The sequence below is a fragment of the Callithrix jacchus genome, chromosome 7, assembly GCF_049354715.1.
Source record: "Callithrix jacchus isolate 240 chromosome 7, calJac240_pri, whole genome shotgun sequence".
NCBI lineage: Eukaryota > Metazoa > Chordata > Mammalia > Primates > Cebidae > Callithrix > Callithrix jacchus.
This window is the reverse complement of record NC_133508.1, coordinates 131,969,807-131,986,320: the sequence shown is the minus strand read 5'-3', so window position 1 is coordinate 131,986,320 and position 16,514 is coordinate 131,969,807. Positions and strand designations below refer to the sequence as shown.

Sequence of the window (16,514 nt, the reverse complement as noted above, 5' to 3'; positions counted from 1 at the left end):
ACACTGTACATCTGATTTCAGGAAATTGTGGATGCCAGGTTAATAGCCTCTGGTCTAGGGTCAAAATTCAAGTCCACTCCCACAGGAAGAGGGTTTACCTTCGGAATTCCCTTTCAAAGCACTGGGAGAACATGATGGGGTCATATCCTAGAGACAGAGGCCTGGGGTGTAGACAGGGCCATCCCTTACCCACTGTGCTGACCTTGAGCACCACCTTGTGCAGCCCATACCTGAAGGCCACGTGCAAGGGCCTGTTGGGGAGCAGGCTTTCCCCTACCTGTATAAACACTAGGCCAGGTGAAAACAGATATCTGGTTACTTTAGTTTTTTCCTTGGAGGAGCTCAGTATAATTCCTCCAGGAGAAGCCTGCTTTTAGACTAAAAAGAAAAAATTTCTGATAGATCAACCTAATGATTGGAGGTGGCCTTCCCCACTGTGAACAAATTATGGCTGCTTGTGCCGTACATGGCAGAGTTGAGTAGTTGTGACAGAGACTGTATTATCTGTAAGCCTGTAATTTTTATGTGTTTGTTGACCCCTGGATTACAGGATGATAGAAGAGGAAACATCTGTCTTCCTAGCAAAGTCAAGGAAGTAGCATTTAGCAGTGCTCATATTGCTGCAAGCACTGCCTTGTAGTTTTAGTTTACAACTGCACTTTCAGCTTAAAAACACCTGCCCATCCAGAGAGATCCTGTGGGGTCACAATGTGGGATCAGGGAGGCCTGGAGATAGCTTAGTGGAGGCTGCATGGCACTTTGGTGGGAATGGCCCTGGCAGTGTCTGTAGACATTATTGGGGAAAACTGAGGGATGGGAGTTGGAGAAGGGGGCTCCAGACTCTAGCTGTACTTGGCATTTGAACCCGGAAAGTTGGGTTTCATGTTTTGCACACAGATTATGCATGAAATATTGGCTTATTAAAGGTTCTTTTGCTTGCAAGGCAGAGAAACCTACTCAAACAATCTTAAACCCCAGAAGAAAATGTATGAATTGGATACTAGACCTTCTCACAAAGCCAAGGACAGCAAGGCAGGGCTCAGGAAGGGCAGACCAAGACCTGGAGTGCTGTCAGGAGCTGCTTCCTCAACTCTCTTCCATCTGGGCCTGCAAGGCCTGGCCTCTGTATCCACTCTATTCACCTCTCTCCATGGACCAGTCTCCCCTGCTCCTCAGTGCCTGGGCTGCCACTGCTTATGCAATTCACAGTACCACAGCCTGGGCAATCAGAAGCCCAACTCTGAACACCATCCAAATTCCTGGGAACAAATCAGGTTGGCCCAGCTTTATTACCCATCCCATCACCCTTGGCAGAGGTATACATGTGCATGCGGGCATGTGTGTGTTCAGGGAGGTCCTTATGGATGAAGCATGGTGGTCAGACCCTACCTGTGTGAATGGGTGGAAGGACAGGTCTCGGAGAATTGAGTAAAAACTGGGAAAAAACCTCCAGTGATATCTACAAATGCCATCCTGTTTAAGGCTTCTTTGGGCAAGAGACACACAGAGCATGGGATTGAGAGGCGACCAGGCCCTGCCAAAACTGGGAGACTGAACAGATCACCCACCATCCCTGTCTATTAGCCTCTATGTGCAAGGAAGTAAAATGGTCTCTTTCTCCTGCCTTGGCAGTACTGTAAGGATACTCAATGTAGTAGTTAGGTCAGGCACATGGTATCTTTAAAAATAGCATGAGATATTACTATTATAAAAATAACAGCTATTTCCTTATTAATGAGGCTTTGTCCTTACAGCTTGGCAAGGGTTTATCGAGATTTTCAAGAACTCCTTATGAATGCACCAGAGAGCCAGCACCTTGGCCGTATTTGGACAGAGCTCCGCATCTTGTCCCAATTCATGGACACCCTCCGGACTCACCCGGAGAGAATTGCAGGTAAGTGGGACTCCAGTGCTCTCAAGCATCACTTGCCTCACCCATGGAGAGACTGAAGATATAGGAAAGAGCAGGGAGTTGTGGTGAAAAAGACACTAGCAGAGGCAGGAAGGGATGGGCTCTAGAGGCCGCTTGAGCATCACCTTGGTGAAGACGCCTCTTCCTCCACAGAAGCCTGGAAGGTAGAAAATTGGGAAGGAAGGCAGGAAAGGTCTCATCCAGTTAAGTCCAGAGACAGAAAGAAGGCTAAGAGAGATGGCGCTATGGGAAGTATGAGGCTAGGTCAAGGGCTAGAAGCAGGGGGAAACGGGTTTGCAGAGTTTGGTAAAGGTATGAAGCAACCCTCACAGAGTTCTGGCCGGGGAGCTAACCAGGAACATGAAGCAGCATGACCAACTATCATTAAGGAGCCAGGGAGGTCAGAGACCACGTGTTATCATGACATAAATATGCATAATTGTACTATTTCTCCCAGTAATATTCAGCATCCAGGCCCTGAGGCAGAGCAAGTGGAGAGTGGGTGATGCAGGGCTGAGGGTGTGTAGGGAGGCACCACAGAAGGTCAACAGGCAAGGACTGGACTACATGCATCAGGTCCAGGCTGCCCAAGAAGGATGAGAAGGCAGAGGCACTGAGATGGATGGAGGGGAAATGGAGAGGCATGGGAATAAAAGTCTCAGTGGGTGCCAGGACCCTGTTAAGATGACTGAGAAAATGAACAAGATGAAAAGATTGATGGCTGTGGACAGAAAGTGAAATATGTGAATTCAGGATTTCCAAGACAGGGTGGGTGATGGCTGGCCCCACATGTGGTCATGGTGAAGTTGAGCGGAGGTGCAGGTGCATGGTGAGGGGAAGGAGGAAATGGGAGGCAAGGATGTTGGCCCTATGTGGACACCATGGTTGTGCAGGAAGATGGCAGGAGCCAGACACCAGAGTAGGAGAGCCATGTGGAGTCAGGAACAGTGAAGAGGAAGGATGGAGGGGCTCCCTCTCCTGTGTCTCCCCTTCCAGGAGAAGAACAAGAAACAACCTAAGAATAATGAGTGTGAGTGGGTGTTGTGTGCTATCGCATGTGTAGTAGGCGCCTCTGCAATGGCCAGAGGGACGACATGGCAGCTGGAGCCCACTCACAAGAGCAGAGGAAATGAGTGCTCGTGAGGAAGTAAAGCCCCCCGGAAATCCAGGGGTTGTGGGTAGAGTGTGCCTTCTGAAAAAAGGCTGCTAGTCGGGGGGAGATTGCTCAGGAACAGGGCTCAGAGGCTGCCAAGGTAGCCGTTTGGGGCTTCCGGGAGATGTATGCTCCTAGGATTAGGGGGTTGACTTTGAGAATGACTTTAGAGGTTGACAGAGATGAGGAAGGGGTCACCAAGGGGTCTACCAGGGGATGGGAGAGGCTGTATCGATAGAACAGCTTCTGCTGCAGGTTTCAAACAAGACATGTGGGAGAATAGTTGAAATCAGCCCCGGAGTCTCCTCCCCGTGCGTTTGGGCAGCTCCTTCGACATTCAGCTGATTTTCAGTGCCTCCTGTGAGCCAGGCACTGGGCTAGTCTCTGGGGGTGGAGAGATGACTCAGGAGAACGCCAGCCCTCGGAGGGCCCACGGGGCAGACACTGAGAGATGAGTGAGCAGAAAATGACCACAGCACTTGCGGGCCAGTGGAGGGAAGGAGGGGATTCAGGAGCACAAGAGAGTCAACAGGGGAAACTTCTCTGAGGAGAATCTGATCCTCCTCCAGCCAGCACCGTCTGAAGCCTTTTCTTCCCATCTAAGCAAGGACAGGCCTATGACTAGATTGGTGCGTCAAGATGCTCAAGTACGTTCTCATTGTTTCGAAACGAATAAAGCATAGACTTTATGTAGTCACTTCTACAAACCGCGTTACAAACACTGCATTCTTTGCTGCCCTGGAAAGAAAATTACTGAGCTCAAGTTTGAAGAACCTTATACGTTATGAGTACAATTACCATTTTAATAATAAGAACCCCCCCTTCCCTTATGCACCAACCAGAAAGTGGTGTTTTTCCTAGTTTAAACAAGCAGATGCAGATGTGGGCTGGCCGGCGCCTGGCGGGCCACATACCTCACGCCTCCAGTGGGCTCCATGGTGAGGCAGACATCTCACCGAAGTGTCTGATCATCAGGTTGAGTCCTGCTACGAGGAAGTATGAAGGAAGTCATTTCAAACCACAATTTCTCTGTGGTTTTACAACGTGTATATGAGAACCAAAATCACTACGTCTTAACCCCAGAGCCGGACTGATTTTGAGTGGCACGCAGGCAGTTCCTTCTGCAGGCTTCGGCCTGTGGGGAGAAGTCCCTACCAGAGCAAATCTGGAAACGAGGGCTCAGGAAAGGCCGGCCTCGGCTCCCTGGCAACGGAGGCTCTGCCAGATCCCTGACCTTAGAGGCTGTGAGAGGGGACAGGGGTCCATCCCCAAGTCAGGGACACTGTCTCTGAGGAAACCCCAGGCCAGGTACTGAAGGGCACTGCCAGGAACACAGACTGTTGCACTCTGTGGAGAGTCAGGGGGCGCCACTCGCCGCGAGCACCGACTCCTCAGGCCCGCGCTGCGGAAGAGCCCACCTCTGAAAGAGAGCGGGGGGGACGGGGACTGGTGGGGCGCGTGCTTCGGCACAGCCACCTGGGAAGGTGTGCCGCTGGTTGACCCAGGCAGCGTTTTTCTTTCGTGGCAAACCTGTAGTACTGCATTCTCAGCAGGGGAGGATTAATGGTAAAAGACTAGGTTGGAGCCCCCGTCCCTCTCCCCCCAAGCAAGCTCTGTGGGCTCTCAATCATCTTTAAAACACCTTCTTCCCGAGAGCCTTCTACATTCTCCTGGCTCCCCTCCCACCTCCACTCTCAGCTCCCGGGCCTCAGCAGCCCCCACCCGCCCTCCTCTAATCTTCCCAGAGAAGGGAACAAGAAGAACCACATTTTAAACAAAATGTGTTTTTCTTTCCTCAGACTCCCAGTTCACATTTCTCCCTCAGGAGTCTAGGGAAGCTTCTGTCTGGCATCGGCCTCCTCTTCTCCCGGGGCCCCGCCCTCTCAGGTGTACCGAGAGCCAGTGCGCTCCCCCTTGCCCCCAAGGCAACGGCTGCCCTGTCACCTGGGAGGTCTGGTGTGCCAGGCCTGGGCAACATCGCTCCCAGCTTTTCTTGTTTTGCCCCTTCTCCCCACCGAGATATTTGTATGTAAGGTCAGGTAAGTGAGTTAAAGAATAACAAAGAGATAAACTTTCAAATGGGGTCCTGACTCTCAGGTCAAGACAGCAGTTATTTACTGAATGCCTCTTGTCATTCAACAGACATTTATTGAGACCCTGATTGGACGTCAGTCTTTCATGCTGGGTGTCAGAGAGAGGTGACAACAAGGGCTTCCATCTGTGCACCCAGCATTGCTAGGTTCAATAAAAAGTATAATAAAAGCAGGAGCCACAGCCCTCAACTCTCAAGAGATCTCCCATGTGTGTGCGTGCATGTGTATGTGTGTGTGCATGTATGTGTGTGTGCGCGTGTGTGTGCATGTCTGTGTTGGGGATGGTGTTGCTGGTATGAGAGTGTATGAAAGAGTAATTGGGCTGTGTATGAAAGCGTAATTGAGAGAAGAACAATGGAACTGGCACCCAGGGACAGGAGGAAAAGCAGGAGGGCTGGGTTTGGAAGATAGCTGGATTTGTTTTTGAAAAGGAGGGAAGACTAGAATAAAAGAGCAGCCCCTCTCAGAGCCCTCCTCCTCCCTTGGGGGCCTGTGTCCAGCTTTCCCCAAAGTCTTTGGATTTTTTCTATGCAAAAGGGAATGACAGTGAGCCAAACTCTCAAGGCACTCATTACTGTGAGAGAGGCCACTGTGCCACTGTGTGGTTGAACTTCAGAACCAGCTTCCCCTGCCCTAGCTGCATGGACAGGCCTGTGGGGCTGACCCAAGATCCTTCCAGGGGAAACTAGCCGCAACATGAATCCTGACAAAGCCCTGTTGAGGGAAAGGCACAACCTGGAGATGAGCAGGATGGCTGTCCAGCACTCAGGGGCAGGCCTCTTGGCCACTTGGAGAAGGGAGAATTTGGAGAGGAAGAAGATGGGATGCTGTGGAATCGGGACAGAAAGAACTGGAACATAAGATGGTTAAAGTTAGTTAGAGAAGAACTGGGAGATAAACAGTCGCCCAGGCCCCTGAAGAACTGGGGGTGAAGAGATTGGCATTTTCATGTACCCCAGTGCTTTCCCTTCATGTTGAAGTCCCTTAATAGAGATCCAGGCCCATAAGGCTCTTCTCTGGCCAGAGCCTCATGAACTATAGCAGCAGCGGGGTTGAGACTGAGCGTTGGCCCTGGAAGATGGCAGAGGAGGAGGGTGCTTGTGTGAATCTCCCGAGAATGATACTAATTTGATTATAACGAGCATTTATTGAGTGCTGTTTTCAGGCCTGGGAGCTAAGCACTTCACATTCCTCACTTCATGTCAACAATCCTATGAGGTAGATGTGGAAAGTACAGACACACGGAGAGGTTCAGTCACTTGCCCCAAGGTCACCTTAACTGTTAGGTGTTCTTTATGCCTCCTTATGAAGAAACGCTGCCTCCCACAGGTGTTGAGAGGAGCTGGAGGGAAGGTGATGGGCTCATCAGGCAAGCCCAGGCAGTGTGCCTGGCTCTCTTCTTTCTACATGGAGCTTTTCTTGCCCTGAATGGCCCCATCTCATTTCTTCTAGTCCATGTCAGTCCCCTGAGCATCTCAGCCCAAGCTGAGATGAAAGAAACACCCAGAAGGGTCCTCTACCCCGTGACAACTGCATTGTGGGAAGAACATGTGTCTCCTCCAATTCTAGATCGGGGTTTTTCAACCTCAGCTCTTCTGACACTTGGGGCCAGATAACTCTTTGTGTGGGGGAAGGAGGAGTGTCGGGGTGTCCTGGCCTTGCAGGATGTTTAGCAGCATCGCTGGCCTCTACCCACCAGCACTTCCCCAGTGTTGACACCCAGAAATGTCTTTAGGTCTTGCCAGATCTTTCCAGGAGGATGAGATTGCCCTGTTCCAGCTCCCCAGCCCCACCTCAATGAGAAGCACTGTCCTAGACCAAACCCACAAATCATCTGACACCCGCACCTAGCTCCGGCTTTTTCTTACTAAATTGGGCCCAGCTGCTTCAGCAGTCAATGTTATGACTGTGTTGGGGACAGCCCACTGACAAGAGCCTCACCTCTAGGGGCTCCCAGAGACCCCAAGAACAGAGCCTTCCTCTGAGAGTCAAGTTAGAAGTGTTTCTAATCGACTCTAGCTATTTTCCCATTTGTGACCCATTTCCCCTTGAACACCCTGTTCTTTCTCTTATTCATATGTAGGAAGAGGAATACGGATAAGGGATATCCTGAAAGATGAAGAAACACTGTCACTATTTCTCATTAAAAACATTGGCCTCTCTGACTCAGTTGTCTACCTTCTCATCAACTCTCAAGTCCGTCCGGAGCAGGTAGGTGGACGTCACTGGCCGGTGGTCCCTGGAGGGGAAGGGGAAGCACCCAGCCTGAGAAAGGCAAAAAAGATGCTGGCTTTTTTCTTTTCATTACTTGTGTTCACATTCAGAATCCATCACTTAATGCCCTGTATTTAGAAAAATACCAGGCACGGGGGAGGGTCACTTGAGATCATGATCATTTTCATCACAGGACTCACAGGAAGCTGCACACATCCTGGCAACCTTAAAACATCTCAGGTTTTTATAACTGGAAGGAATCTTAGAGATCATGGGACACAACCTCCTCTTTACAGATGAAGAAACAGAAGTCTATTCATTTATTAATCAAATATTTAGGGACAGTTGTAGGTACTAGAGTACAGTGTGAACCAGACAGACAAAACCCCAGGCCAGGAAGTTTCCATTCCAGTGGGGCTGTAGGCGATGCTCACGTGAACAGAGGCTCTGAAGTGTGTCTCCTGGCTGTGATTGGTGCTGCAAGGACAATCTGGCAGGGTCAGGGGTTAGAGCGGGATGGAGGGGCTGGTTTAAGGGGGATGCTCAGTATTTGAGCAGAGTTGTCTATCAGCCACACAATAACAGAGAGAATAGTTCCAGGCTGGGAAGCCACCAGTGCACCTTCAACAGCAGAAGGTGACAAGTGCTTAGGTGGCGTTTCGAGGCTACAGAACCTGAGATCCTGCAGAAGAGCCCCCCTCTGCTTTCCTTGACCGCTTCCTTCTCAGCACCAGGCAAACTCCTTCTTCTATCCCCTGGCACATTTCTGATCTGTGTATATGCCTCTAATTTATCTCACCTCTTTTTAATTAAAATCGCCTGTATTTATGCAGAACATTCTTACCACTAACTCATGACTTGCACATCCCTTAGCTCCCTTATTCCTCACAACAATCCTGAGGTGGGTCCAACAGAGAGGGAGACTTCAGCATCTGGTGATGGGGTGATTTGTGCACAGATACAGGACTAGAAATTATCAGAGCCAGATGGAATCCAGATCCTCTCAATCCTAATCCAGTTTCTTACTCCAGGCCAGTGGCTTTCAAAGCCCAGAGACCAGCAGTGTCAGCAACATATGGGGACTGGTTAGGAATGCAAATTCTTAGGCCCCACTCCAGGTGAACTGAGTCCAAAGCCCTGGGTAAGGCCCAGCAATCTGTGCTTAACAAGCCCTCCAGGTGATTCTGCAGGCTCAGGTATGAGAGCTGCAGCTGTCCTCTGGGCCTTCTGAGCTCCCCACCCAGCTTCTTCAGTGTGATAAACACAGCTAGAATGCAAGATGTGTAGCAGCTGATATCCCAGATACCCTCCCGATTCCCTGGTGGCTGGTCTGGTCCTCCTCCAGACTCTAAGAGAGAACGAGACATAAACAGAACTTCAGAGCCTGTTTCAACCCTGAGATCAAGGTCTGCACAGGGTGCTGTCTGAGTCCAGAGGAGTGAGGGACCCCACCCCACCTGGTCAGCACTGCTCCTGGAAGCAGGTTCTCACACTGGTTCCCTGCACAGCAAAGGAGCCCATACCTGCTTTTCTGGCTTCTCAGACCCTGAGGTTTTCAGTGAAACTAGACAAGGGAACCGAGGGTCAGCCTGGAAGCAGTCTGAGCTTGGCACCTGCAGTGCCCAGGCCCTGGGGCTGTGAAACTCCAGCCAGGCCCTGTTTAGCTTCCCCTCCCACCCCCACTGTGGGGGTGCTATTGGCACCGATGGATCATTTTCCCCTTTTCGTTCTCTTCAGCTCATAATACTCGAGTCCTGACAATGTCTGTCATGACTTCCAGTTAGTAATAAAAGGGAGATGGTGATAAGGGCAGGAATTTTGGGGAAATTTCTTTCCAGTTCCTTACTAACGTGACATTTGGATCTCTAACACTGTGCTTCTGGCATCAGGGCTGAGGACTTTCATGTGGGAGAATGCAGGCTGGGGTCACCAGGTTGTGCCTTTATTTCGTGTTGCTGGCTCCAATGAGCTAAATACTCCCCTGATTAGCAAACTCTGAGCCATCTGCATTTCGCAGAGGCACGTTCTAGATGACCCAGCCCTCCCTGCCCGCTTCCCAGGATGCTTTGCTTCGTGGGCTCACCTGTCTTCTAGCTCCTGGAGGTATGTCCACCTCCACCCAGCTTCAGGGCTTCTTATCAGCACTGTCCCCAGAACTGTCCATCATGATGGCAACATTCTTTCTGGGCACTGGCCAACATGGGAGCTCGCCTCTTTGTTGTTGCTCATGGTCGTTGAACATCAGGACTGGATACCCCTCCTGGTCCTTTCTGCCTGGGGTCTGAGCACAGTTCAGAAAGAACCTCATCATCCCCTCTCTCTAGGGAATTATTAGGAGATGACAGGGGCACAGTTCTCTGGCTCACCCCTTACCCCACCCCGACCCCCAGCCCAGTAAACTCCTGGACATACTTCAAGGCCCAGCTCAGATGTTGCCTCCTCAGTGAAATTATAAACCTACCCTTCTTTGTCCTGCTTTTTCCCTCTTCCTTACTCACTGGAGAGCTAACAAGTGATGGTTAAGCTCTGGGTTCAAATCTCACAAGGCCATACACTTAGCTGTGTGACTCAGACAAGTTAATTAACTACTGTGCCTCTCATTTCCTCATTTGTAAAATGGAAATAGTAGAAGTGCCTAACACCCATAGCAGTTGTGGAAGTTAAAAAAATAATATATGTGAACTGTTGGAACAGTACCTGACACATAGTAAACACTCAATAAATATTAGCTGCTTTTAGTAGCTATTCTTAACACATCCTCTTCTATGCTCTGGTTTCACTATGTCGAATCTTGCACCTACCGCTATTTAAATGCCTGCATTTCCAGCTAGCTAGTGAGCCTTTGGAGGGCAGGAAGTTGGCCTTACTCATCTCTGTGTCCCCAGTCACTATCCTATTCCCTGCAGAATGGGAAGTCGGTGATGGGCATTGAATAAATGAGGGAGGGAAGGACCCAGGGACCTCCATGGTGTCCCAGCCTTCCCTGAACTGCTTCATAGCTTTCCAAGTCACCTCACCCCTCCTCCATCAATTTCTCCTTTGGAACATGCAGGGCTTGGACAAAATGAGCTTGTTGATTCCTTCCACCCCAAAATGTCTTAGACTCTGGGGTTAGAGGTGAGGGTGGAGCTTTTCCCTGGAGAAAAGATGTGAGATGTGGGTAAAATGGGAAGGCTCTATTGGAATGCACACCAGTTATGGGCCCCTGAGATTGAAAGTGTCCCCAGTAACTCATGGTCAGCCATGACCTGTGCCTCATGTGGTGACCAGGCTGCCATGTGTAGTCTGAGTAGTTTCCATGCAGAAAGTGGTAGAGCTCAGGCCCGTTCTGCCCTCCCCAGAAAGCCGTGTTATTAGAAGCCATAGGAGAGACTGTGGTGTCTCGGAAATCTCATGAGTTTTCCTGTGGTACTTAAGGTCTGTCCCCTGCTATGGGAGTCCAGGACTCCAGAAGCCAGTTAAGGTGCTTGGTAGCTAAGGGTCCCTGGCCAACATCCAGGCCTCTCCCTTGCCATCTTATCCTCAAGAGGCCATCATGAGGATTTGGCTTCAAGAACCACTATCCTTGAGTTCCCTAGGAGCTGCAGAATGTATGGTATGCAGGGCTTAGGGTCTCCAGATAAAATAGATGCAGGGTGTCTAAATAAATTCGAATTTCAGATAAATAATTTTTTCGAATAATTATGTTCTATCTGGACCCTACTTGGGACATATTTGTACTAAAAATTTATTTATCTGAAATTCAAATTTAACTGGGAATCTGGTACTTTTCTTTGCAAGAGTAAATTTGTTCTCGCTATTCCTCACCATCACCTTCAGAGAGGAAGCTCGGTGGTCTGGTAACATCATGCTGTAAGAAGGGGATCCTTTGAATTATAAATGGCACTCTGATAAGGTAGGCATGGGGATCCTACTGGTTTCCTGTTGCTGCTGTAACAAATTGCCACAACTTAGTGACTTTGAACAACACAGAAAGATGCATTATCTTATGGTTCTGGAGGTCACAAGTCTAAAAGTTAGGGCATCAGCAGGACTGCATTCTTTTCTGGGGAGTTCTAGAGGAAAATCCATTTTCCTGCCTCCTTGAGCCTCTGGAGTCACTCCACATTCCGCGGCTAGTGGTCTCCTTCCATTTCCAAGGCCAGTAGGGGTATATCAAGTCATTCTCAAATCACATGACTGTTTCTTCTGCCTCCCTCTTCCACATTTAAGGGACCCTCGTGATTACACAGGGGCCCACCTAGAAAAGCCACAATAATCTCCTTATTTTAAAATCAGCTAAATAGTGGCTTTAATCTTAATTCCTGTCACCATGTAACATAAGGTATTCCCAGGTTCTGTGGGTTAGGACGTGGTGTCTTTCCTACCACAGGGCAGTTTCTAGTGTTGCCTCTGCTCCCTACAGTTTGCTCATGGAGTCCCAGACCTGGCACTGAAGGACATCGCCTGTAGTGAGGCCCTCCTGGAGCACTTCATCATCTTCAGCCAGCGACGGGGAGCACAGACTGTGCGCTACGCCCTGTGCTCCCTCTCCCAGGGCACCCTACAGTGGATAGAAGACACGCTGTATGCCAATGTGGACTTCTTCAAACTCTTCCACGTGGTAAGGGAGGGTCTTGACTGCTTGCCCATTGGAGGGTGATTCCAGGGGCAGCAGAGCCTCACAAATTGACCTTGGGGAGAACGTGAGCCTGGTGTTCCAGACAATCCTTGCAGAAACTCCAGACTCCCATGGCTCAATCACAATTGATAGTATTTCTAAAACAGTGGCCCAGTGGCCCAGAAGTCACTGTGAGGTTCCCCATTAGATATGTGGCTGTGGCATGTTTGTGCCCATTCCAAATGTAGGGAAGTCCCCTTCACCTCCTCTAGCAGAGTGACAAAGGAAGGAGGCCTGGTTTGACTCCCTGCCCTGCCATTTCCTAGCCAGGTGATTGTGCTAAGATATTTAACCTTTTCTGGTCCAAGTACTCATCTATAAAACAAATATAATACTTTATAGAGTGATAGGAACGATACAAAAAAAAGTTTATACAAAACATTTCATACATTTTAATAAACGAAGGCCCCATGCCCCTTCCTCTGGAACTGGTCTCAACCTCAAAGGTTGATGTTTCTAGAGAGAAAAAATGAGAGTCGTCTCAAAATTTGGAAAGCCCTGATCTAGCTCAACCCTCTGTTCCAGAACTGCATCCCAGACAGACTGCTTGGGACCTGATAATATCTCCTCCTTTTCCAGAAGGATAAGATGAGAAGGAATTAGATAAAGGAGTTGCAGAGCAGAGGTTCTCACACTGCAAAGTGCATAAAAACCATTAGATAAGTTGGTAAAAGATGCAAGTTCTAAACCCCCACTCCCAATCACTCTGATTCAGAAGAACCAGGTCAGCCCAGAATCTATCCTGTTACATTAGGTGATTCTAATAAAGAACATCGTAGGCCATACTTTCAGAAACACTCAAAATTAGAATCCTTCAGAGAAGGTGGCATAGATAATATTTCTAGCATGGAATTAGGTTTTTTTCTGTTGCCTACATTTTAATTTCTAGAACTGTGTTGTAGGGAATGTCATCACTAATAACTTGACTGAGGAATCACGTTCCGTTTTATGACTGCTCTCTCTCAAGTCCCAGCAAACCCACCCTCAGCTTGTCTTTAAAAGCAAGCCAAAGGTTTTTTAAAATGAAGCAAAATAAAACAAGACCCTGCAGTTTCTGGCAGAGTCCACGCTTAATCCCTTTCAATGTATGACTTTCCTTGGAAAGTTACTCTGCAATTTTCCCAGCTCGTCTGGGTGGAGCCCCAGAGTGAGTATGAAGGGTCAGGGCCTAGGGATGCCACCATCAGTGAGAGCCAGGACTCCGAAAAGGTCTCTTGGCTCCCCACACTGTAGGAAGAATAAGAAGCCATGTAGTCCAAGTGTCTCTATCCAAAGTTTCAAAAAGAACCTGATTTTAGACACGCTCCTGACTTGTTTTCAGAATCAGACAAAAGAGGGAGACAACAAAGGTCCCTTATTCCAGGCCGCTGAATACCAGCACAGCGAGGAGTCCAATGCTCATATTTGCAGAGTTGCAGGCCTGCGTGCTCTGCAGAATGGGCAGAAGGAACGAAGTGCACCTGGGCTTTTGCAGGCAGGGCCCAGGTGCCCAGGTTCGTGCCATCCTCTTGTCACTGTGAAGGGAGCAGGGTCATCCTTCTATTCTTGAAGCACTTTGGCCAGCAGTATAGGTAAATTTATCTCCCAGGGCATGAACATTGATTCTGAGATGTCAGTCCCAGAGATAGCAGGGTAAATGGGCACCTGGGTAAAACTTTCCATCGGAGACTGGAACCAAAACTCAGGACACTGGCTTCCAAATGTTTATCAGAAAGTCTTTACTTATGCCTTCTCACACTGCCTTGGCAAATGCTAGCATTCAGAAACCCTGGGCTACCTTGACCATCACCCTTGCAGACCTCAGCTGGATTCTGGAGGCTTCCTTTCTCGAGGCACTCAAACCTGTGTCGGGCACCTGTGAAGGGCCGGGCATTGTGCTGAGGCCAAGGCTCCAGCTGTGAACCTTCCACCCTCACCAAACTCACAGCCAGACCAGAGACAAGCAAACAGGACATTTCCCAGCAGTGCCACTTAGAAAGACCAATACCAGCAGCATTTGTCCCCCCAGAACAGTAGTGTTTAAAAGCTTCCCCAGTGACTCAGTCTGTCCTGCAAATGCCTGGCCCCCCACTCCCAGAGGCCTTGAATTCACTGTTTTAAAAAGCTTTCCAGATAAATCCAATGTCCAGCCAAGGTTGAGAATCACTGACCTAGAACATAGAGTTTGATTTACAACCTCAATTTCTATAGACCATGCATAATAATAATAGTACCCCACACGCCTCTGATGCTCCAAAGAACTTTCATTTGATTACCCATGACACAACGGTGGTGTGGAGATGCTTTCTCTCCTGTTCTCTTAACAAAGCTAGTAAGCCACAGAGCCTGCAGTGGACCCGAGACTGCTGGGAGGAGAAAGCCCTGGTGGGAGCCAGCTCAGCCTCAGAGCACCACCCCTACCTGCTCTCCCCTCACTCCTGCTTCTGTCTCTGTGGGGGAAGACCCAACCGAAGCAGGACATATCTAGTCTTCTGGTGTCTTTAAAATGTACTTTTCCATTTGAAAAATGGATTACACTAAAAAAAATTTAAATTTACCAAAAAAAAACCTGAAAGAAATTGCAGGCATTAAAATGGGACTTTGCCTTTATTGCTCCTGGGCCCATTCTATTTGTGTTTTTAGAAAAACAAGCCTGAGGCAGGCCCAGAAAGGCTCAGGGCAGACCCTCTGGCCCTCTGAGAGGAGCATCAGGCAGGCAGGGGCTGCTCTGGGAGGGGGAAGGGGCCCCATGGGGACGAGGCTGTTATTGCAGCTGGTTGGCCCGCAGCTACACTTAGATGCAGTGCCGGAATGCTGGGCCTTCTGTTCTGGGCTATTTCTCATACGCACGTAAATAACGTTTTATTAAATGCCAAATGAGTTTTCATTAGCAAAGAAAGAGAGAAAATCTCAGTAAACCACTGTGATGGCACCTGCCCCTTCTGAGTAAAGAGCTGGGGGTGTGGGTGCAATCTCGAGACACGGGAACCTGTGGAGCCCAGAGAATCGGAAGGAGGGGCACTGGGGTTAGCACCGACTGAGACCAGCTGTGTTTTTTCTCGGTTCCTTGGATATCAGAAGTGAGTGTTGTCATCTTCAAACAATCCAAAGGCAGTACCCATGGCCTTACTCCGTCCCTCCCACACCATCCCACCCATCCCCGAATATACTCACACGCTCATTTTCACACTATTGCCATGCTCACTTGCAAGTATGCACACACAGATTGGTGACCTAGGTGGGCTGGGAGAGAAACAAGAGCCAAGTGACTGGATTTTCTCCAAGGAAACTTATTAATAGCCCCTCTTGGTTTCACCTGAAGGAGCTTGTCTTCACCTGCGGCCTTTACAGGCTTAAACACCTCAGGCTTGAAACCCAGAAGCTCAGATCTGGGCTCAAGGTATTATTAGTGCCAACACTACCTAAAATGTTTTGCACCTCATAAAAAATGGTGTGTCAGTTTCGGGTGAGAGGTTGGGATGCTTCCTATCTGATTTGGCCCAAGGCATGCATGCCCCTCCTCCTCCTCCCACTCTTCCCCCTCCTCCCCTTCTTCCCCCTCTTCCCCCTACCATCCTTCCTGTTTTCTCTCCAACTCTGGCGCACGGCTTTGAAATCTTGCTGAGAAGCAAATCTGTCCCTTTTGCTTTGAATGTTTATTTGTGGAAGTTCAGCAGGGGAACCGAGGTGGGTGCCAAGACCTGCCATGCTGCTGGGAAGTCTGAGTTTCCCTCCCTTCCCCCACAAAATGCATTTTGATAGAGAAAATTCGGCCTCCTCGGCATTTGGGCTCACGGTTTTCCCCTTTGAAAATGCTTCCAGTGTGGTATGATTTAGCTTTCTTTTCTATCCCCCAACCACAGCTCTGTTGCCGTTTTTACTTTTCCGATTGCATTTTATCCATGTTTCTTTGACTACGGGGTGGCTGGGCATTGAGTTCATTGAGTTCCAGGGAGAAAAGGGCCCAGACTTGGGGTTCCAACTACATGCGCCTATCAATGTCCTGCTTGGTTCTTGGCTCTGCTCCCTGAATTCCTGAGTCACTGGGGAGAGGCGTGGGTGGACTGCCCCCTGCCCAGTGAGAGCCACCACAGTTCCTGCTCTCCCGGATCATTGGCTGCAGTTTGTTAAATTTCAACTATGCATTCCAGTTTTCAGATGGATATTGCTGCATCAAGTGTCCGGGAAAGCCCCCACATCTACAGGATTTTACAGTGAGGTCCCACTAATTAATGACTTGATTTCATGACTTCCTCTTTCTTCCTGATTTCTCCCACTTTTCCGTGGGGGTTATGGGAGGGGAGAAGAAAAAGGAGGGATGCCCGAGTGCCAATTCCAGGGAACAGCAGGGCTGTTGGGAGGGAACAAAACAGAAAGGTTTTTTTTGGTTTGTTTTTTGGGGGGTTTATGAAAATACTCAAGCCACAGCAAGTATATTTGACTTACAGCATTAGTATATTTTTCTGCCTGCATCTACAAAAACCTGTACCTATTACAATCAAA

At 49.1% G+C, this 16,514-nt stretch overlaps 1 protein-coding gene and 1 long non-coding RNA gene across 7 annotated transcripts in view; one reads left to right on the top strand and one right to left on the bottom strand.

Annotated features, from left to right (window-relative positions):
* Positions 1-16,514, top strand: part of ABCA4 (ATP binding cassette subfamily A member 4) — a 129,895-nt gene that overhangs the window by 10,855 nt on the left and 102,526 nt on the right. For 5 of the 6 annotated variants that reach the window (XM_009001737.5, XM_054236561.2, XM_035252196.3 and 2 more), the window contains 3 exons: positions 1,755-1,894; positions 7,242-7,369; positions 11,778-11,975. In XM_009001737.5, the coding sequence (XP_008999985.3) occupies positions 1,755-1,894; positions 7,242-7,369; positions 11,778-11,975 (466 nt within the window). Of the gene's footprint in view, positions 1-1,754; positions 1,895-4,875; positions 5,105-7,241; positions 7,370-11,777; positions 11,976-16,514 lie in introns of those variants that run through there. The other variant, XM_035252198.3, reaches the window with a different exon arrangement.
* On the bottom strand, positions 9,558-15,647 carry LOC103794572 (uncharacterized). The gene is made up of 3 exons (XR_001912895.5): positions 15,584-15,647; positions 15,186-15,254; positions 9,558-9,653 (listed from the first exon to the last, which is right to left on the bottom strand). It is a non-coding gene; the product is annotated as an uncharacterized LOC103794572 (long non-coding RNA).